A 21,724-nucleotide genomic window follows, 5' to 3' on the forward strand; every position below is an offset into this window, starting at 1 on the left:
AGCGTTTTATGTCCTCTTTCATACGTTGCCCTTTTAAACGAGCTGATATATTGAGACAATGTTTTGTATCAGGAGTGTGCCAGATTTGGTTTACATGTCATGTATGTAATAGCAACACAATAAAAGCTTACTACTATCTTCTAAGTTGTAATTCTTAGTTTTGTAACTTAGCTAATGGGTGGAAATAGTAAGAGAGAGCTTAAACTTGGGGTCTAGCTTGGACGATGTAAATATGGCCACCTTTGACAACACCTTCGATGTCCTGAGGACTACCATAGAGTGTCTCTATCATATTTCCAGCTTCTGCAATTGTTGAAAACAGACGCACTCGAAAGTCTTTGTCCACTATTAGAGGCTCCCTTGAGTAATCCACCACCACTTCCTCGGCTTCATCCATTATCACACTGCAGCACTTGAACCTTTTCAGCTTTTAAGTTCCAAAAAGACTAAAACAGAGAATAAAAAAAAAAAACTAACCTGTCGTAAAGTCCAGCGCCTGCGTTGCCCTCGAGATCCTCATTGTTTGAATCTGATCGGAATATGATTGAGGATTTAGAATACAGAGCTATCCGCTTACTTGGGTAGCTGATCACCTGTACAACCCCATATTCACCTTTCACTTTGTTAAAATTCTGTTAATTTATTACTGAAACTTAAGAGACAAATACAATCTGTTTGTTTCTTACAGTTGGAGACTTTAGGTTTGTTTTCTTGGTGATGAAGCTCATAGCTCGTCCTGGATATGCTCCAACCAAGGTCTCTCCCAAACCCTTCACAACCTGACAAAACACAATTTCATGATAATTCGATTTTTATTCATATTTTTTAAATATGGAACAAGTTCTTTTTACCTCTGTGTATATTTCTGAAGAGTCACCAGAGACAGGATTGTTTGTGTGGATGACGAAAGCATAATCGCCACATATGACTTCTTGGATTAGCACCGCCATGCAGACGGCATCATGATCAAGCTTGGTTTTTTTGCAACTGACATAAGCTCTCTCGTTCCACTTTGAAGCCCAGACCTATAAAGATGTGAAGATCAAGAAAGCACTTGGTTCTTTTCAAAATACACATACTTTCAAAGAGATTTCTACCTTCTTGATTGCCATCCATGAGCGGTTCCAGCCGGATTCATCTCCAAGACTCGACATTCTTTCACTTCTCAATTTGTTGATCAGTTCATTTCTCTACCAAATATTTTAAAACCCAACATGTGATACATATAAAACATGCCCAGAGAGAAAGAAAAACAATTATATGACCAGTTATTACCAAAGCTATTGGAGCGCTCATTTGTAAAATAGCTTCTTGAATCGCCTTAAGTTTTGTCAGATCTCCTCTGTTAAGAGAATCTTTAAAGGCAGCAATCTTGTGTGCCACATCCTGAAAAGCGATGAATCCACCCAAAAAATATAATTTGAGAAAGCTCTGTATCACAAACTCAATGAGCAGTTGTGTATTTGATCACATAGTAGCCATTCCTTGCAATACTTTTTGAGAGTTCCAGAAAAGAGAAAATGATAAGGCAACATGATTTTAGATATACCTTATTAGAATGATCTGAGAGTGCATTCTCAAATGTTCCGAACGGAAGAGCAACTGAGGTAGGTATCTTGATCCATGATGGAACTCTTTCTTGTAGAAATTTGATATTGTATGATTTTGAACCAACCTAAAAAGCTCAGTGACATGAAGATCCAAATGATATTCTCAAAATGAAACTTTTTATATTCACGAATCAGGTTTTTACTTACCATTTCATCTGTGAATTCTTTGGATGAAATCACATAGTGGCCAAAAAACTTCTTCCCCTTGGAGATCACTCCCCTTGGAGCCGAAGAAATAAAAATATGACGGACAGAGACATCATAGTTATTGCCATCACTGCAAGTGATATAAATTCAGAGGTATTAGAAAACCCACCTTTAGCGTAAAGAACAGTGGCAACATAAGAGTTTGATTACCTGATCAGTAAACCAGTAGACTTAGTATGAATAGATATTGCTCTCCCTTCCTTCGACTTGAGATTCCTAAAAACATTCTGATCGAAGCATGTAGCAAAGCATATCTGCATCAGACAAATTTGAATTGAGAAGCGGACATATGTAAGACGTAAACATCTTGGATACTATTTTTGCAGCCTTGTGTGATGATACATATAATACATGCCTTGCTGTTTCTTGCTCTAATAGAGACATGAGACAAGATATCAATCATACTAGGAGTCAGCACAGCAACAACGCCATCAGGGATCTCCTCTTCTCCAGTGACTTTACTAGCAATAATTACAGTTGGCTTCGAGTAGACTTTATTTTGAACTACAATCAACTCATTCACACAAACCAAAAACCCATATGCATCCGCTGAGCTAATAACCTGCCAACTGCTCAACCAGATCCAATTGGTTTAGAGCAAAGAAAAAAAAAAGTTCGGTTATCATAAATCACCTTCTACTTAAAATAAGTCTAAATTATAGTCTTTTTTTTAAGCTCAAAAGGTATCTTACCAGCCTAAATTTGCTATTTTCCTGAGAGAAGGATCAAATTTGTTAACAAGAGTTGATAGAACAGCCCCTGGTCCAGCTCTTATAACCTCTTCAGTGAAAACATCAATCTGAAAGAAAAAAACAAGAAACCAAATGAATATATCTTAGAGTTATTACATAGCGAAGAAGCTGGAGTTTAGTTGAAAATACCCCATGCTTGTCAACACGTAACAGTTGACCAAGATATCTTGCAGTAGGCTGTATTAATCTAAAATAATGCTGACATCTATCAGCAAGTACTAGTTGTAAACGGTCAAGGACGGCTTTTGTTTGCAATGCCCACTGAACATCATGAGGTCTGTAAGCCTCACTGACACGGTACCAATCCTGGACGCGAAAGAGAAGCACAAAATAATATTCATATAAGAGCACTGAGAGTCAGGCTTTGAAAGAGACACAACGGGAAAGAGTTAGAAGAAATAGCATGCCTTTGTACAGAAGATAATTTCTTCATTGTTATACGTAGATAAGCATAAATTCTCAAGCACCATGCAGATGACAAACATAACTTCCTGTTCCAAAAGAGGGAGAAAAAATATCAATCCATACCTCATTCTTTGGTGTAAAGACTAATATTTGGCTACAAGGAAAAGTACAATAGTTTTAAACTACAACGATAACTAATACCGGTGGGTTATTAAAGTTTAAAGAGATGAGTCTCTTCTCTATTGTTGTTTTAAAACACGACTCCAAAGCAATGTCCAAAAATAGTAAATCTTTTGCCCTTGTACGAGGTGCTCGTAGTGCAGGGTGTAATTCAATGCGAACATCGACTAACTTCTGCAGAAGAGCATAAAACAAGGCAAGCATTAGTAATAAAATAAATAAATTATACGGAGGAAGTCTGGGAATAGGAAGAAGATGTGCTATTAAAACCTCTATGAGAGAATCAGTGTTCTCTTCGCGGACAAGCCTCGTAACTAAACTCAGTAGATCCTACCAACCAATGGAAATAGGAGCTCTGTTAGGCTTTTGATGTCTTTCTAATGTATAATAATATGAAAAAATATCTTATTAGAAAGATACCTGCAATTTAGGTGATAAACCATTGGCAGCAAAGACATGGTGACCCTGAAAAAGAAAATAAAAGGATGAGGTATCCTTGATGACTCTTATAGATATGCTTGTTGACGATATGTGTCCCAGAAATCAAAATGAAGGTTTGGCTCATGAACTAATTACCTTAGATGGAGAAAGGACAGTATCAATAGCAGACTCAAGGTCTGCACCTGAATGAACTGCCTACAAAGGCAGGTACAAAACAGTTTGTTTAGAAATTCAAGATAATCAAAGTCGAGAATGAAGCAAAAGATTGTTGTGTAATGTCTATATTCCTGGTATTATCCTGGCATTATCGGTCCAAATCGCAAAACAATCATCATCTAATAAAGGCCGAGGGATAATTATGTTCATCATCACAACAGTGTTGGGTTGTATTACTAAGCTAATTAACAATTACAGTTTGTTCCAAAGAATCTTTAATGGATCAGAAAAAAAGATCAGGCTGCAAATGCTAGCATAAAATAGGGATGTGATTGTTATTATATATACCTTTAATGTTTTCAAGTACATTGTAAGGTCACGGATGAGTCCTTCTTTTCCGTCATTTCTGAAACGAGGCTCTGAAACTATGGGGCGGTCATAACTTGCAAGCCTTTCTTTTGTGAGACCATTGGCCTTTAGTGTTTTCCAGTAGGCATCGATCCTAAATTCAGACCTCACATAGTTTAAGAGAGCCTGTGGGAGAAGAATAGACTCATCAGAAATTCTTTAGGTATATAATCCTGGGAAAAAGGGCTGGTTTTTACAAGAGCAAACAAAACTTCTGAACTAGCTAGCTAATTACTTTTATAAAATATTGAGTTTTAGAATGGAGTTTCAACTCAATACTGATGAGTCATATATATACCTCGCAAATTATCACATCATCTGCGCTACTGTTGTTGTGCAACTTTTGGTGCCACTCTTCCATCATGCCGGATTTGCAGTGGTTATTTCTCTAACAAAGGTTAAAAACAGGAAAAGAAACTGGTAAAACTAAACTACTTTAAGAAGACTAGGAAAATTATTAGCTGCAGAGATATTGAACTATATACCTGGATAACAAGGATTTCATCACGGATTCTCTGCCCAACATCACCTTGACCTCCACGACCCACAAGTGCCATAGTTAGTCTCACAATTTCTCTCTTAATTGGTTGTTGCAGATATATTTTCTCCATCGAATTGGTGAATCTTTCTAGCGCTTCACTAATTTCCCTGCAGAGAAAGACCAAGGCATAAAAAGTCTGATTAAAAGGAAGACAAAAAAGGATCATTTAAAAGTAGCCAATGAAACAATAGCTCTACCGAGGTTTCACGTTATAGTTCTTATTCCAGGTGAGATGTCTGGTGGCCATGAACCTCATCCACACCATTATACCAATACATCCACCTTCTCCATCATCCTTACAACGCTCGGTCAACTCTGTTGCGATGTTGAACCTGCCAAGCTATGCTTATAAGAAACTTCACTGACATCATTAAGAAGGGAAATTAGGTTGTTTAGATTCATTCACTTGGCCTTCTAGATACTTTGACTTACCTGTGCATCAATGATCTCTCAGCCTCTTTCTCTCGTTCAGATATCTCATCAAGCAACCATTTGAGAATATACTTTCCATCCACGTTAGGCTGAGAAGAATAAACATGTTGTAAAAGTGATAAGAGCATTCCAACATTATCATTCCACAGATGGTCCGATGCCTTTAACTCACCTTACCCCTGGTACTGGCTACAGATTTCAGGTTTACAACGAAGTTGGCTCCATTATTGTTTACCCAGTAGCCTCCAGACCATATCACAAATTGAATACCAACAAAACCGCCTCGCTTTAAGTTTATATCAATAAACTTTTCCAATGCGCAAAAGACGAGAAGCATTAGTAGATACAATTTATAATAGATGTACCTTAAAACAAAAGACGGTAATCACAGTAAAGAAATATTAACTGCATGTTTTACCTGATAAGAGTATTCTCTGCTCGACATATCTGTAAAATGTGTTTGACATGCTCCATGAACAAGTTTTGATTTCTCAGGTAATACATCAGGTGGTGGAATCTATTTTGAGTTATAAAAATCAGACTCTTATCGAGAAGTTTGTGATAAGGAATATCTACAGAAGCAAGAACATCTTACCAACCACTCTCCTGCAGAAAACTTGGCGACTCCCCAATGGAGAACTGTTGGACCAGCCATGTTTGTGGCAATCCATAAGCGACAATCCCCCTTAACATCTCTCTGGAGGACCTAATAAACACAATTACATAAATCATAAATTATCTAGAAGTTTTCTAACTACCAATAATGAAAATGTGTGTATGAACTAACAAACCATGATCTCGTAGTTTCTGACATGAAAAATTTTCTGTGACACTACATTTTCTTCGCCGATAGATCTCTTGGAGAGTTCTGCCAGGACTGAACTATGCACACTTCCATTTATGTTGATTGGTTCAGCATATTTCTGTAACCATTTCTGAACATCATGCTTCCGGTGATATAATTGGTTCATTGTTTGATGTGGCTCACTGTTTACTTCTTTCTCCACTGGTACTGTAGAGTTAGCGTGCAGGTCGTCTAAAGATATTCCTCTAGCGAGCTCAGATTGGAGCTCTCTTATTGCATTGTCATAGTCTATCTGAAATGAAATACATGAAAGAAACGAGGAACAGCACCGCCTTTATAACTCATAAACACAGAGATGAGTAATCTAGAGCATGAGCTACACCGCAAAGAAAACTACGATGTGCTAGCTAAAAAAGGATCAGCTGTCTACTACATGGACCAATTTTACCTGTTGTTCACGTGCAGAGCTTTGGGGACGGCCCTTCCGGTCCCATATCTTATGAGCTCTTCTTTCTATCAGATTCTTTGGTATCCGATGCTGAGGATGCAGATCATTCCAGGGAATCTCAACCCGGAAGTTTCCATTATGTTGTTTCAACCTGAAATTTCCATTAGGCATCAAAGTGGAGACGTGAACTTCATCCATTCATCCTTCTCTAGCCACAAGTATGACTCAATTGTAGAAAATAACGAATTACGCACCATCTGTTATGGCTACCATCTTTCAAAACAAATTCAATCGCATGTACCCTTGGATCCCGTAACTCAAGGATCACTACATAATCATTCCCACTCTGCAGTTGAGAAGAAACACTTTGCTGAAAAAAACTGACTTCTGGCAAAACCTTGTAGATAAACAAGAAATGTAAGGGTTATGCAAACCTTCACAAAGGGAGTCTGCAATGCACCTTGCTTTGAGGAATGCTCAGATGGGACATACCAGTTGCTGTAGATAACATAAGTCAAAACATACAGATATTTAAAGTATAGATTCTATCTTAAAGATCATTCTTCACTCACTTATTTCCTTGGTAAATACAACCCCAATGAAGAATCCATGTGCGAGTACAGTTCTTAAGATGAAACTCAGCTCTTACACTGCTCCCATTCGGTAAACCAGTGACAGTGATCTAAATTGATAGGAAGTAAGTCCAAAATCTGAAATTGTAAATTCCAGTAGGACAGAAGAAAGAACAGACCTGAAGCTGCGTCCCTTCTATTAGCTGGAATTCTTGGACTTTAGTGGTTGCCATGACAGCTATTCATAAAAAGAGGTCACAAGTGAGCCTCAACCAGACTTATGAATGATCTCTGATAGTTTTAAACAATGAAAAACTGAATTTCCAGTAGAAGAACAACTGTTCAATACTGTCATCTTGAAAAAACATGAGAGTAACAACAACACTATTTATAAAGCATTCCTATTGGATATTGACATGCCTTCTTTTTTCTTATGCATAACACATCAAAAAGCAATAACTAATTATCCAACCAGTTTGTTTCCTTATGCTTACCTTTTACTTTCACCTTTGGCTCTCTTCACGAAGTTGAGCTGTTTTTATGCGTTAAATGTAACAAAATCTACTCTAGCTTCAGGAAATACACAACTAGTCTCCTGCATCAAAATATATTTTTGTAAACAGTATCAATTACACAGGTCTTAGCAGAAGAAAGAACTTGAGAAAAGAAAAACCGAGTTCCATTATAAACATAGGGATTCTATTCACTTGGCTCTCACACGACCACATAAAGGTGCCAAAAGTGCCGTGTGGCTTTGAAACAGGGGAGAAAAAAAGGGGACATTAACCGCTATACTTCAAAGTTCCAGAATCATAAAAGGAACTATCACTGAAAGAGACTTACAGGAATCATATTCTCTTCTGCTTTGATGAAGAAAGACAACTGTAAAAGGAGAAAAAGACAAGACATACAAATAATAATACCTCTCACCCTCTTGCCCAAATTAAAGAAAGACAGAGAGTGAAGAGCCAAGAAAAAGAAGAGTCTTAAGAGTAACCACCAATGGCTTTGACACCAATAAGTTCCACTTAGACAAAGTTTTGTCCAAAGCCACTATACATCAGTAACTCAGTATGTGATTCGGAAGTCAGAAATAACATAAACAAAGGATCTCAATAACTTTCTCATAGCAACAGAAAATGTCCCATGTCATCGGGCCGAGAATTTACATATAGGCTAAATTGATGGCTGCAGATGGAGCTCAACATATAGCATGTGCTGAGTTTACAAAGTGAAAAACGCAAAATCTAGTACAAAGGAAAGCATATTCCCAGCTGAGAACTTAGCTCTCACTGTGTGAGCAGCTTAGAATCACATGCCACTATCTTCACCCGGCTCACATTCTCTTGACGATCTTCACTCTTGAACATTGCGTCCTGTAATATGAAGGTCCAGACGTTGTCACAAAACCTGTAAGTGTGCAGGTGCCCCTGTAAAAGAAATAATAAATAAGAAAAAGAGATTAACTGATTGTTTCATCTGCCAAAGTTCTCTTCAGAATATTCAGAGATGAGAAAAAGTGACTTCCAACAAACAATAAGTTCAATTCTTGGTTTTGCACCACATTTGTTTTTCAGTGTGCTGTAAACAGTGTTTGTTATTTGGCTATGAAAATAGTGTTCAACTTGCAAAACTAATAGCAGCGGATTAGTATGTCTGAAGATATTTAATGTTAATTATCAGAAACAGTAACCACACATGTACATAAGACTGTCCAGATTAGCAAAAACACCAAAAACAATTTATCAGCCAACTTCCAGAAGAACACATTATGACAACTGAAACGACAAAGAATAGCATGATACAGAGCTATTTTCAAGAACAGATGTTTGTTGGTAGACAGTAAGCTCCTAATTATGAGCCGGCTAATTTAACTCATACAGCTTAATCTCAAGATCAATTATTAAACTCAAAGTAATCATTTGAGGGTCATCATTAATTTATCACACCCAAAGAAACTCTATACTTGAGAGTATTCATGAAAATGCTAGTATATCTCTATGTGAGCTCCTACTTATACGCCAGATAACTGAATCCATACAACTTAATCTAAAGTTTAGCTTTTAAGTTTTTAACTTTAAGAAAAACTTTAATATATGGGAAGCTTCACCCTATGATTCATATATGACATCCAATGAAACGATAAACTTGAATGAATTCATGACAGTGTTAGTATTACCTGAGCTAACAAATGCAAGCACCTTATTATCAGGCCAATAAATTATACAGCTTAATTTCAAGTTGAACTTTATAACTCTTAAGAAATTATTTGAGGCCCAGCTTCGACAATATCAACCATATAACTCCAAAGAAACTCTAAAAACGACAGAATTAGAGCAAGATAAATTAGAAGTATTAAGCGTCTTCTAGCCAATTCACGAAGAGAAACAGGTTATTTTCTTCTACCCAATTATGTTGACTATTTTCACAATTTCACAAAAAGAATTAAAAGAGCAACAGATTTGAAAACCACCTTGATAGACACCTTGGTCTTCACTTGGCTCTCCAGAGCTTCAGTCATAGACTACAAGGATACAGATATCAAAAAGGAGCCAACAGAAACGAATCAAGACGACAAGATCAGTCAAATAAAGTTAATGGAAACCTTGTCAAATTGAACAAGGACTTGGATTGCTAGCTCAGGGCTCAGCGTACCGCTCTGAACCATCTCGTCTAAAGTCTCCGTCAGGCACATCCCGATCGTAGATCTCCTGTACAGCTCAAACGTCGCCATTTTCTACTTCCCAACGATCTGCCGATTCAAATTTGAGCAACAAATTTCGAATCAAATTGGCAACTAATAACAAATCCAGAATCTGAAAGTTCCGACATCCAAAAAAATGTGCTAGATGGATCTAAGACCTCAATAGGAGACGAAGAAGAGGTAATGAGCCGGTTTACCGATCTCCGGCGACGGTAGAAGAGAGATTGACGGTGAACGCAGGAGCTTCCGTTGGTCGATTTCGAAGAATTTGACTCTTGGGCGGAGAAAAAATTAGGGGCTTTTATACCCTAGATTTTGCAGGCAACTGTATATATAGGCAGCGATAGATCGGGGTTGTAAACTTACGAATTTACCCTTGTGATTTCTTGTAAAGTCAAATCTGAGATTAAAAGTAAGGCCCAACACAAAAGCCCATTTAATAATACTTTTTTTATTAGTAATGGAGTTTAGTAATAGTAAACCCATAAGACAAGGGCGTACGTATTTAATAATACTGTCTTAAACCAACAAATTATAGGTGAGAGTTTGAATCTAATGGAGGTGCTTCAAGGCGGATATAGTCGTACATGAGACCATTGAGACCAGTGAAGGCTCCACTACCGGTAGTCATGGCTTGAGTTAAGAACAAAGTGTTGTCTCCTTCGATAAGCTTCTCACTTGGTACATCCACGTTATAAAGCCTATAGATTCCACGTATCCCATGTCTTGCAATGGCGTTGTCGTGTCCGATAACACCCGTTGTGAACATCGGAGTACTCTTATCACTGAATTCCTCATTCACCCTCACCTGTAACTCTGCTACATTTGCTGTTGCTAACGCGATCCGGATCTTGTATGTGCTGTTGTTGTTCTGTACCTTCTCTAGCTTAAATTTGATTTGCCATGTCGTTTTTTGATATGTGTCATCTTCAAGTTTCCTATAATACATGTGTGAGGCTTCTTTGTTCCACTCTTCTTAGAATATTTGAAATAGGTTTTAATAAATGTTACCTGGTAACATGTGCAAAGAACCAATCTTTTTTGTAGTCACTGACGCCAATGGTGAACACCAAATCTTCCTTAGGATATAGTTCTGTGTATCTTTCCCATAGCCCGTATTGCCTAAACCTGTGAAGTATAGCCATACTTATTAGGTCTCAACTTCAACAATCGCTGCAGCCTTAATGTTTAATAACGATTCAAGCCACCAATGTTGTTATATATATATTTGAAGCATGGATTACCTATCAGGATGACCAATATATAGTTTGTTGATGTATTTGGGATTTGGGTCTGGAACAAAGAACTCAGCTGCAGATCGGTCAGGTACCCCTATTTCCCACACTGTTGGCCCATCCCGAGGCGGTTCATAAACGATATTGCCAACGTCAATGCTGCAGCCTGGTTTTTGGGTACAGAGTGTGGCTAATGCTAAATATACATGTACTTCTTGACACAAAGTAATATATAATCTTGATTACAATGTAAGGTTAAGAAAAATGAACCTGCAGTAATGTTAATTGACTGTTCGTATTGATAATCTCCAATACATCCTGTCACGTAAGCATTGAGATTATATTCGCCTTCTCGGACATTATTTATCGTGAAATAACCATCTACATCTGCTTCTGTCCAGAATTGATATCCCTATATATAAGTAAAGTTGATGCAATCATGAGTTCATGCATTGCTTAGTGGATATTAGTGTATGGTCCAAGAATATTATTTGCAGGCTCACCTTAGATTCTAACTGCCAGGATCCAACCTCTCCTGGTGGAGCCAAACCTACAAAAGCACCATTTGCCGGTAAAAGTTCATCACTAAGGTATCTGCACGATTTTTAAAAACCATAAGAAAGAAGAAGTGAGTTAATGATAATGAAATGAAGAAAAGCAGAGTAAATGATGTGGAATGGGAGGCTTACTTGTCGTATACTAGTAATCTACCACTAATGCAACCGCGCTTATCGGACACTGCAAAGTCTTCTGAAGCCGGGAAATCGTAAGGCCAGCTTTGAACTTCAGTTAACATCTAATTACACACCACTTCCTACAACGTTAGATAAGTTTTTAATATGCACAACTTAGAATGTTGGTTAATGGATAAAACCTGGTTTTTCGCGTCTTCCCATAGAGAAAGAGGATCAGAGGTTTTGTCAGGCAAACAATTAAGGTAAGTAAAAACAGGACCAAACACTTTCTTCCATGACTCCCCTGCTTTCACCTTCATCACCATGTCCTCACCCGCATAGTGAGCACTCAAAAACATCTGTGTTTACGTTGTCATTGTGTTACAAAAGGCTAAGCAAGAACACAACAACATATACTTTCGATGATGTTTTCAGAAGGAAGAAAGAAAAAAACACATACAGCGAGACTGATGGGACCAACATGGGAGGTAAGGTTCTGTTTGGACAAGCCACCTGATCTGAACTCATTACTAGGAATGATTTGCCAGCAACCCAATTTCAGGTTATGTGAGATCCATCCATGCACTTTCAGATCTTTGTTTTCGCATGAATACTGGTACTTGTCATCAACCTCTCCTTTAAACTCTTCTTCAACAGGATGAACAAGAAGAACAGCTTCAGGAAAAGCCAAGGGTCTTCCTCTTTTACCCAACCTATCTTCTGGGAGTGGCATTTTCCTCTGCCTGTTATCAGCAATCGCCATATATTGAAACCTGCAGTCAAAGTTTCCACATAAGTATAGATACTACTATAAGTTTAAAGGGAAAGATTGATTTAGACATTAGTTACTTGTCTTTACGAAGCTTGTAGACAATCCTTGTCTGAGGCAAGTTAAAAGCCGGCCATTCCGCTAGATGCTCAAATATTGCATATGAGTAGAATCCAGTTACATTTTTACGCATTATAAACCTGATGATACAGTATCTAAGTCAATCTCTCTGTCACTCTCACACATATACATATATGCATGTTGTATATTAAACTGAGATAACCTCTTGTCGACATTAATGGGAGCAATACTGTCTTTGAGAGAAGAATCCCATTTCCTTGAGAAGGAAATCTCCACCAGTTCCTCATTTTCCACTACTACTTCAAAACTTGTGCCTTTGATCCTGCCTCAAGCCAAAGTTATAATTATTATATAAAGACTTGTTTGTTTTTGTCATGTGCTCGATAGATCGACTCATACTGCTTACCGTTCAGATTTCCCTGTGGTTCCAGGTGCTCCTTCTTCGCTCCAAACAAGGTCCCAATACCTGAGCTTGGTAATATGTTGTAATAAGTTGTATAAATAATACGCTGGTCCTTGTGTGTATATGACTTATATGCTAACAAACATTCAGTTTTACGTACCCTCGATTGTAATCTTCGTTTCGAATTTCTAGTAGATTGTCGACGCCTTGGTAAGAGACTCCAGTGACAAAACCATCTGGTTTTGATATAGTCACTTCAACTATACCATTTCCAATCACCACCTGCATTTGCAATATTCAATATATATATATGTACATATGGACAAACTTTAATAGAAGAATCTGTGTATAAGGGACAGAGATTATATTACATGGTTTTCTTGGACATCCAACTGAACAGAATCTTGGTTCGACATAAGTTTCTCTCGATCTCTTGCTCTCTTAGGTGTTTTTCAGAGATATGAGGTTGAAGCTAGGTTTTGTAGATAAACAATCTGTGGACAAGTGTGATTCATCTTCAACTTGTAAAAATGTTTTGATTCTTCTTCAAGATTAGACAAGTGGTATCTTTAAGCTTTGAGCTTCTTTTTATTTTACTTTTTGGGTAAGAAGTACTGTATATCCAACATATCTATTCCATTCCCATGGTTGGTGGATTCTCACGCAAGATGTTACATGTGTTAAACGTTTTATTGAAAAGTAACAAAGAATTTAACATAGTCATATCACCTCCAGATTCATTCAAACCCACATATCACATACACATAAAAGATGAAAACAATATTTTAAAATTTGTGTTTATGTCATCATGTGATCGATATGATGATTTTTATGTTAAATATTGTTGGAAACCATAGTCGCACTGTATTAGAACTTAGAAGTGATATTATATATATTCACGCTAAACACCATCACATTTGTTTGACTCCATGTATTAACGTTATTCATGAAAACACTTTAAAAAGTTAATGATATACATTAGCTAAGTTACATAGTCTTCATTTGTAGTCAAGAGTCTACCTAATATGACAAAGATTACGTTAGTAATGGAATGTATTATCAAATCTACAAGCAAACTCCTGATGCTTGGTGTTACGTCACTCATTCCTTTAGTTGTTTCCTCTTGCAGCATGAATTGGATGAGTGTGAGATAATCAGTGACAACAAGTCAAAGGTAACACACCTTCCCTCCACTTTCCTCCTTCATCCGTATTCACACTTGCATTCTTTTACAACTTGTTTCTGTCTTCGTTGGTTCTTGAAAAGGCAACAAAGATATTCACCTTGCAACAATTTCACTACTGCATCCATCATTTTCATTAGTTTGAAAAGTGGGATGATATACTTAAATCCCAACAAAAAGAAAAAAGGATTACACAACTATAACTTGGAACCATCACCTGTGGTGTATTAGTAAATCCATTATTGATCTGGAAATCATGCAATACAACAATTTCAAAATCTGAAATCTAACCTTTTTAGGAATTATCATCATGATGGGAGCTTCACAAATTCACCATTTTTCTTTACCTCCATGAGAGTCACCTCGCACATCTAGACCATCGATGAGAAGGGAACATAACCAAACCCCTCACCAGTCCCTATGTTTATAATTAGGGTGTCTACTAGTTGTAAGACATACAAATTCTTAGCTATCATGTTCATGGTGTTAATGAATTTATATGATTTCGAGAATCATCTTGAATTGAGTTGGAACACAAACAAAACAATTATGAGTGCAGCATCAGGAAAAGTCACTAATGCACATTATCTACTTATTTTTAAACCTAACTTCCGAAGGATCAGATATTGATTGGAAGAAATAACCATCTTAACAATAAGGTGAGTGCGGCAATAATAGTTGTGACCTACAGAGTAGACCTTAAGAAAGTTTTGGTAGCTCGGGAATCCTAAGCAGTAAGAGAATTTCTAGAGGTACACAAGAAACTTACCCTGCTGCGCCAGTAGATTACATATATGCACAACAATGTATTTTAGGATCCAAAGGCATCTGAATTCTAAGATTAGTTTTAAAAGAGGGTGAGATATATTGACAAGGTATTTTCCTTAAGTGAGCATAATACTTATTTGCAGATTTAGAGACTGGTGAGGTATTGGTGCAAATAAAAGATCCCTTCTCACAAATGGTCTAGAGACGAGAGATAACTCGAGCAAACCTGCCAGTCTTCAGTTTAATCAACCACATCAGCCCCAGCATCCCGATTATTTGTAACAGTTTGCAACTGCATCAACAAGGGCAAATTCAAATTAATATTATGACCAAGAACAGCATATACTTATGTAGATATAAACCTGCAGCATTGCAAGTTCGCGCAAGTAGCCTATTTGATTGTCATGATCTAAGAAAAATATGACTTGCTCATATCCAATCAATGAAATACTTAATTTTCTCAACTTTCTCTTGTTCGAAACATTGTGCGAAAAAGCATCCAACATTTTTTGATGTGTTGGAGTTTCTATACAAGGCATTTGCTTTCTCAAATAAGCAGCATTGCATTATTGTACATCTAGAGAGACTGTGAACACAGATGAAGACTATTCTATATTGCTCTCTAAAAGAGGCTGTGAACACAGATGAAGACTATTCTATATTGCTCTCTAAAAGAGGCTGTGTTACTTCCAAAGGTGGTTTTCAACTCTCATTCATAAGCTTCATGGGGTTGATTTAGCCTATAATTTTATCATATATGTGTTTGAAAGGTATTGTTTGAGTAAAGACAAGATAAAAAAAATGATGACATGAAACTCAAAGATCAAGTCTCAATTCTCAAAAGCTTGCAAATAGATAGTAAGTGTTCCAACTTAATTATAAGCTATGTTAAATCCAAAAGGAATAAGAACAAAAGACGTTTTGTATGATTCAGATAATTTCGGGTAAAGACTTCATTTAGTTGGTTTAACAGATAGGTAAAGAGTCTTTTATTTTATGCTCCATAAGCATTTAAGCTGTTCTTAAGTAAGAGGAATACAAATAGACTAAGTAACAATCAACAAAATGACAATAGCAATCCCATTAGAATGACAAGGATCATAAGATATACATATATATATACACATTATTATGTGTTTTTGAACTTCCGGAAAAAGAAGAAAAAAACACTGAGACATGATCTCAAATGTACGAAATTTGTAAACTAGCAAATACATCTAATAATAATAAAAAAGAAAGTGAAGATGAGAATCCAAACCTGGAAACAAGAGGAGACAGATCCAGTACTCAAGATTGATTGAGAAAGCTCTCTAACACCGACCCATAGGCATGCTCTCTAACACGACCCATAGGCATATTAATCTGCACATGCAAACCAAAGTTTAGATACATAATTATCCAAAATGATGATGATTACCAGAAGTCCAGAACAGTAAAATTGGATCTGCAACTCAGAGATGCTATAAATCTAAAAAAAAGCTCTCATGCAGCTGATCTATCACTGCATAAAAACTCTATTTGAGAATTTCAAGGAATTTCAAAAAATGATTCCAAATGTAATATCTGTAAAATCAAATCGCAAAGTTGAGATACACTAAATCAGAGATGTAATCGACGCTATGAAGAACATTTGACAACTTTTAAGAAAAAAAGGCGATTCTCGCGTGACGAGATCTCACCGGCAGAAAAATCAACACAAAAGGGCGTTTCGTGTGAGAGGTGAAGACGATGAGTTATATAGTAGCTGAATAATTGAGGGGGTAGATGAAGAAGCTAGGGCAAGAGAGAGGAAATAGAGAGAGAGCTAAAAGAGGGGAAGAGAGAGCGAGCACTCTCACTGTCCTGATGATGATGATGATTAAGGTGAGGAGACGAGAGGGAGGGTTTTATATAAGTAATGCCACAGATTTTTATATCTTAATTATATTGATTAGTGCGTTAATCAGAGAGAGAGAGAGAGAGAAGAGAAGATTTCAATTTTTAATTGAGGCCGACATGTAGGTCTCGCATAAAGCCGCAACTGAAGCGGCTCGTGCGTCTTTCTCTATTACTATTAAGTATATATTTATGTACTACTTCTATATCGTCCATGACGCTTCCGTTGCGTCGGCTCTAGGCTTCGTCGTACACTTGGTCAGTGTGTGTGTGTGGCTACTACGCCCGGCTCTCATATATTGTATTCAGGAACTCGAAGCTGCATGAGGGGAAAATAATTTTAAACTGGTCACAGCTTCCTTAGAAGATTTACCGACGGTATGAATTTCATACATGTATTAGTTACTGTTTCTAGTTCTGTCTTAAGAGAAGAGAAGACCAATTACGTATATGACGTTAGCGGCCTCTAGTGTGATAGTTTCCATCCATGTGTTTCTTTGATTTGTATTTAAATACTTTTGATTGATAAAGAAAAAAGTGTACCAAAATATATATAGATTTAGTTTTATTGCTCTCTAAATCAAAAATATCACATCATGCATGTTGTTTCCCTATTTTAACTAGCTAGCTATGGGAACTAATCAAACCATGATCAATGTCTTTGTTTTTTTTTTTTCATTGATTTGACATCTACCCTTTTTTTTACCTAAGTTTTAAGTAAAAAAAACGATCTAAATGTTTACATGGATTATTAGGGATACAATATCCCACATTGGAAGTTGGGTAGGATCCTGACTAGTATATAAGATATATGAGCCTCTCTATTCATTGTTAATTAGTTTTAAGTTGGAATCCCACAATCTAATATGGTATCAGAATCCGATCCGCACATACTCAATCCAATCCACAATCGGTCTGGCCCATAGTTGATCCACCGATTCATGCCCGAACATACCGAAATCTATGGCCAGAAGAGCCATCATCTCAAGAGAGATATCATCAAAACTCATTTTTTTAACAAACATCCAACATCCGAAACTACATTTTCATGCAGAAGTTGAAATCATCAAAATATATATACATATATTTACTGTTATTCATTGTTTATATATGTTACGTACATGTAGGTATACTTTACAATGAAAAGTAGTTTAAAACAAACAATAAAAGAAATATATGGTAAAAATGGTCCTTTTGATCATTGTATCTATTAAGTATTAACAACTTGAAAAGAGTACTTAATTACAGTACTACCATTTATACAAAAGAGAAAGAAAAAAGTTATGCTTTATCGAAGAAATCCACTATAGAAGATCAAAGAAGAAATAGAAAAGGGGGTGGTGACTTAATTATAGGGTATGTCGGCCAAGCTGAACGGAGAGGCGAAGAAGCCATCAGAAGAGCAGTGTGAGAGAATTCTTTTTTTAATGTGAACCTAAAGAAAAGAAAAAATAGTTAGAAGAAGTGTCGAGAAGCAAGAAGAAAAAGCAGACGACACATGTCCAGCTCCAACTTGACCATACAGAGTACTTTAAAGCTTTGATTAGTTGTCTCCTTGAATGAATACAAAATTTGTCACGTTTCTTTTCTAGCTCTTTCCGGATCTGTCAGTCAGGTCTCCTCTCGTTTTTAATATTATGCGTACAATTCATTTCTTTTTTTTTTTGTTACTAATTCATATTGGCCATCAGATTTTCGCTGGTTACTTACTTCTTTGATCAATATATACGATGGTATGGACCACGGATCATAGTGTACATAGATTTGCTCGTAGATCACATCTGGTTCTCGATAATAATGTCTATTAAACCTTTAAGAGCTTCTAGAAAACAAATTACACCGATCAATTTTTATATCTCTCGTTTAGCCGAACCCTAAGTTTTTTAAAAGGAACTATTAATAAAATATTAGTCTAGTAATTAGTTCAAAGATATGGAGAAATTTGATCTAGTTCAAAACAAAGCCTATATGGTGAGAGATGATTCGATTCGATGATTTGTAACTTTATAAACTAACGTGGATTTGAAAACTCAATTCAGTAACGCGAATAATCCAACTTTCCTACTTTTATAGACATCGTTAGAAATGTTTTTGCGATGCATGTAATTTAACGACCTGCATTTATATAAAAGTGTGCATGTGTTCGTTTTGTAAATTCATGAGAAACTTTTGATTGGCTAGCTCATTATATGGATGAAAACTGTCGATGTGCATACCGAGCCACCAATGTCGTTTAAGTAAGAATTTCATCCCAAATAAAAATGAATATGAGGTCGGCTATACAGATTTGTTTCATTTTGCATATGCTTCGTTTGAGCCAAATTCATTTTTGGCTCCACGAGACCACCAAATATGCATCTTGCCATAACAATATGTAAAGAAACTAAGTTGATGGAATATATTATGTATTGTTAAATAATTTCTTTAATTAATACTGTATTGTTAAAAGTTTTCAAAAGCAATATGGAAACTTTAGTTAAAAGAACAGAATCATAGAAAGATGTGTTGTAACTTGCAATAGTTTAAGTAATGGAAAAAAAAACAAAAAAAAAAGTCAAATTGTTACTGGATTGAATGAATTGCTTCGGGAAATTACTGTATAAATCACATATATATATATATATATATATATAGGAGTGTATATATAATAGTAAGCATGAAGTACCAAGTTGCAGCTACTTGGTTATATGTTTATGGTGTTATGGACCAACTAGTAGTACTCGTCTTTTTGACATAAACAACATTAGATTTGTGAAGCCGGAAGAGCCACGACCACTGTATGTAGTAGGTTCAAAGCTGTGTTATAATATTATAAGAAAATTGATGACAACGATGGCGTGGATGGTGATCACGATGATGATGGTTAATTGGTTATATTAGTTTATAACGACTACGTACATGAACATGACTTTATATAAATTGTATATACGAACATGAACAGATATAATAACTTCGTAAAACTATACCAATTTGTGAATTATCTAATGACAAGACTATATTATATGTTATTTTACTGCACATTTGTGGAGAAAAGATCCCACATCGAAAGATGTGAGGGAACTTAAGTAATATATAATGCCAATTGGTTTTGAGTTGGAACCCCATAACAAACCCTAATTTAACATGGTATCAGAGCCCGAACACACGCTGACCCATTAATTAATCCGGCTCGGATAGAGGCCCGATCACCCCATTAATTGATGGCCCAAAAAAAGGCCCAATTCCATCGAGATAGGTAGAAGAGCATTATCTCGAGAGGGCGTGATGGATTCTGTCGAGATTAATGGATAAAAGAGCCATTATCTTGAGGGGACGTGTGGAGAAAAGATCCCACATCGGAAGATGTGGAGGGGACTTAAGTAATATATAAAGGGTTAGGGCCAATCCACTCATTGGAAGCCCATAACAAACCCTAATTTAACAACATTAATCTAATATATAGCTAGTTCCGTACGTTAAATGAGATTTACTCTGAATTTTTAATGCATTGCAGATTGTTTTTTTTTTATATATGCATGGACACATTGTTGAACAAAGATAAATTTGGATGATTCTGAGTTAATTACGTTCTAAGTTCATTATCTCATCATGAGTGATCTTATACATTTCAATACATACAAATCTGAAAACATTAGAGCTAAGATCAATTGGATTCCTAATTCTCCAATCAAAATAATAATAATAAATAGTTCGGATTGCTGATTTTATTACAATATGTTTTGGTTCGCATCTGATGAACACCTGGAAGACTCGGCAAGAGTTATATAATGGAAGATTAGATTCGAGTGTCAAATACATTATGCTAAATAAAGTTGTTGAACGTAGTACACTATTGTTGTTTTCACAATAAGGAATAATCAAACTTTACCAGAAAAATAGAGGAATAACAATAATGTCAAACTTAACGTATCATTTTATAATTCTATATCTAGCTAGGGTTGACGAATCATATTATTCAAGCCTAAGTGAATAATACATAATATTATACTAATATTTTAATTAGTCACACATTAAGGAATAATAAATGTCAAACTCCAATATCACACTTTTGGTTCTAAATCTTGGTGGACGAATATTTGTATTAAAGCCTATATCAAATATTGGTGCCTTTAGTCAAATACTGAACCACTATGTACAGACTAAGAACAAAGCATTCACAACCACTTGAATAGTCAGTTGTTATCAATCGTCGTAATCTTAATAATCTATGTTCATCTCTCGTCTTACTGTGATCATTTTACCAAGGTGGTTAGCATATTAATTACACTTAGCAAGCAAATAACACCAAAAACTTGTGTTTGAATTGTGAGTTACAGTTTACAGTTATGAGATACAAATGGAATGGTGCATGGCGTTGACGTACCAGCCTTAGATGAATTATGTTTGCATAATTTGCGGTATATTAGTGATCATGGCATCTTAGCTTACGAATTTGTATTAAGAGTGGTCGTTGTGTCAATATCCGAATTGAAAAACAAGAATATGCATGTTGATGATATATGATAGAATGCTTAATGTATTACATACACAAGAGTACAATATATATAGTGAGATACATGAGGGATTAGGGAACACATAATTACACATATATCCTCTCTCTTACACGCCCCCTCAAGATGGAGGTGCTTGAGCAACACCAATCTTGGACAAAATATTCAGAAATTGTGGTCGAGGTAGCGGCTTTGTCAATCCATCGGCGAGCTGGTCATGAGTTGAGACATGAGAGACTCGAAGGGCACCAGCTTGAACATATTGACGGACAAAATGAAAGTCGATCGCTATGTGCTTCATGCGCGAGTGAAAAACCGGGTTAGCCGAGAGATATGTAGCTCCCACATTATCACAATAAATGACTGGAGGTTGAGAGACAGAAACACCGAGCTCAGTGAGGAGTGTTTTGACCCATTCCAATTCGGCAGCCGCATTTGCAACAGCGCGATATTCAGCCTCGGTTGATGAGCGAGCCACACCGGACTGCTTTTTGGATGACCATGAAATCAAGTTACCACCAAGATAAACAAGATAGGCATTCGTAGAGATGCAGTTGTCTAAATTGCGAGACCAGTCAGCATCGG

At 36.4% G+C, this 21,724-nt stretch overlaps 4 protein-coding genes and 1 long non-coding RNA gene across 7 annotated transcripts; all 5 read right to left on the reverse strand.

The window, feature by feature from the left end:
• Positions 1-21: 21 nt before the first annotated feature.
• Positions 22-7,883, reverse strand: LOC17878027 (alpha-glucan water dikinase 2). 2 transcript variants are annotated; one of them, XM_023778337.1, is made up of 33 exons: positions 7,801-7,883; positions 7,452-7,552; positions 7,137-7,195; positions 6,958-7,067; positions 6,820-6,883; positions 6,640-6,731; positions 6,386-6,536; positions 5,924-6,229; positions 5,728-5,838; positions 5,551-5,649; positions 5,305-5,439; positions 5,133-5,221; positions 4,898-5,032; positions 4,645-4,807; positions 4,458-4,547; positions 4,100-4,285; positions 3,731-3,790; positions 3,575-3,619; positions 3,425-3,484; positions 3,176-3,328; positions 2,977-3,060; positions 2,699-2,875; positions 2,510-2,616; positions 2,173-2,386; positions 1,968-2,071; positions 1,758-1,887; positions 1,550-1,675; positions 1,276-1,386; positions 1,098-1,190; positions 852-1,025; positions 687-779; positions 478-593; positions 22-404 (listed from the first exon to the last, which is right to left on the reverse strand). In XM_023778337.1, the coding sequence occupies exons 3-33, from the start codon at positions 7,188-7,190 to the stop codon at positions 200-202; spliced, it is 3,837 nt and encodes a 1,278-aa protein (XP_023634105.1). In that variant the 5' UTR covers positions 7,191-7,195; positions 7,452-7,552; positions 7,801-7,883; the 3' UTR covers positions 22-199. The 2 variants fall into 2 exon arrangements, with proteins under 2 accessions (XP_023634105.1, XP_006285458.1); XM_006285396.2 differs by lacking the exon at positions 7,801-7,883 and having other exon boundaries at positions 7,452-7,590.
• Positions 7,884-8,051: 168 nt separating this feature from the next.
• Positions 8,052-9,960, reverse strand: LOC17878849 (transcription initiation factor IIA subunit 2). 2 transcript variants are annotated; one of them, XM_006284750.2, is made up of 4 exons: positions 9,820-9,960; positions 9,563-9,709; positions 9,431-9,481; positions 8,052-8,387 (listed from the first exon to the last, which is right to left on the reverse strand). In XM_006284750.2, exons 2-4 carry the CDS (start codon positions 9,689-9,691, stop codon positions 8,247-8,249), a joined length of 321 nt encoding a protein of 106 aa, XP_006284812.1. In that variant the 5' UTR covers positions 9,692-9,709; positions 9,820-9,960; the 3' UTR covers positions 8,052-8,246. The 2 variants fall into 2 exon arrangements, with proteins under 2 accessions (XP_006284812.1, XP_023634425.1); XM_023778657.1 differs by having other exon boundaries at positions 9,859-9,956.
• Positions 9,961-10,096: 136 nt separating this feature from the next.
• LOC17877536 (rhamnogalacturonate lyase) lies at positions 10,097-13,302 on the reverse strand. The gene is made up of 13 exons (XM_006286195.2): positions 13,195-13,302; positions 12,984-13,105; positions 12,827-12,886; positions 12,623-12,742; positions 12,420-12,539; positions 12,031-12,343; positions 11,771-11,929; positions 11,586-11,692; positions 11,400-11,490; positions 11,167-11,308; positions 10,906-11,062; positions 10,673-10,789; positions 10,097-10,599 (listed from the first exon to the last, which is right to left on the reverse strand). The coding sequence occupies exons 1-13, from the start codon at positions 13,237-13,239 to the stop codon at positions 10,194-10,196; spliced, it is 1,959 nt and encodes a 652-aa protein (XP_006286257.1). The 5' UTR covers positions 13,240-13,302; the 3' UTR covers positions 10,097-10,193.
• Positions 13,303-13,688: 386 nt separating this feature from the next.
• On the reverse strand, positions 13,689-16,637 carry LOC111829647. Its single transcript, XR_002833026.1, has 3 exons — positions 16,454-16,637; positions 16,033-16,136; positions 13,689-15,066 (listed from the first exon to the last, which is right to left on the reverse strand). It is a non-coding gene; the product is annotated as an uncharacterized LOC111829647 (long non-coding RNA).
• Positions 16,638-17,521: 884 nt separating this feature from the next.
• LOC111829299 lies at positions 17,522-17,629 on the reverse strand. Its single transcript, XM_023778036.1, has one exon. It carries the CDS (start codon positions 17,627-17,629, stop codon positions 17,522-17,524), a length of 108 nt encoding a protein of 35 aa, XP_023633804.1.
• Between the last annotated feature and the right edge of the window lie 4,095 nt (positions 17,630-21,724).

This window comes from Capsella rubella, unplaced genomic scaffold, assembly GCF_000375325.1.
Source record: "Capsella rubella cultivar Monte Gargano unplaced genomic scaffold, Caprub1_0 scaffold_7, whole genome shotgun sequence".
Lineage (NCBI taxonomy): Eukaryota > Viridiplantae > Streptophyta > Magnoliopsida > Brassicales > Brassicaceae > Capsella > Capsella rubella.

Coding starts and splice junctions, on each gene's coding strand:
- LOC17878849 (XM_006284750.2), bottom strand. CDS start 9,691: ATGGCGACGTTTGAGCTGTACAGGAGATCTACGATCGGGATGTGCCTG. Junction 9,482..9,562: donor TCCTTGTTCAATTTGACAAG/GTTTCCATTAAC, acceptor GTATCCTTGTAG/TCTATGACTGAAGCTCTGGA. Junction 8,388..9,430: donor AGACCAAGGTGTCTATCAAG/GTGGTTTTCAAA, acceptor TTTCTTTTACAG/GGGCACCTGCACACTTACAG.
- LOC17878027 (XM_023778337.1), bottom strand. CDS start 7,190: ATGGCAACCACTAAAGTCCAAGAATTCCAGCTAATAGAAGGGACGCAG. Junction 5,033..5,132: donor GAGAGATCATTGATGCACAG/GTAAGTCAAAGT, acceptor ATAGCTTGGCAG/GTTCAACATCGCAACAGAGT. Junction 1,888..1,967: donor TCTACTGGTTTACTGATCAG/GTAATCAAACTC, acceptor TATCACTTGCAG/TGATGGCAATAACTATGATG.
- LOC17877536 (XM_006286195.2), bottom strand. CDS start 13,239: ATGTCGAACCAAGATTCTGTTCAGTTGGATGTCCAAGAAAACCAT. Junction 12,887..12,983: donor AACGAAGATTACAATCGAGG/GTACGTAAAACT, acceptor TACCAAGCTCAG/GTATTGGGACCTTGTTTGGA. Junction 10,790..10,905: donor TATATTGGTCATCCTGATAG/GTAATCCATGCT, acceptor TATACTTCACAG/GTTTAGGCAATACGGGCTAT.
- LOC111829299 (XM_023778036.1), bottom strand. CDS start 17,629: ATGGCTCTTCTGGCCATAGATTTCGGTATGTTCGGGCATGAATCGGTG.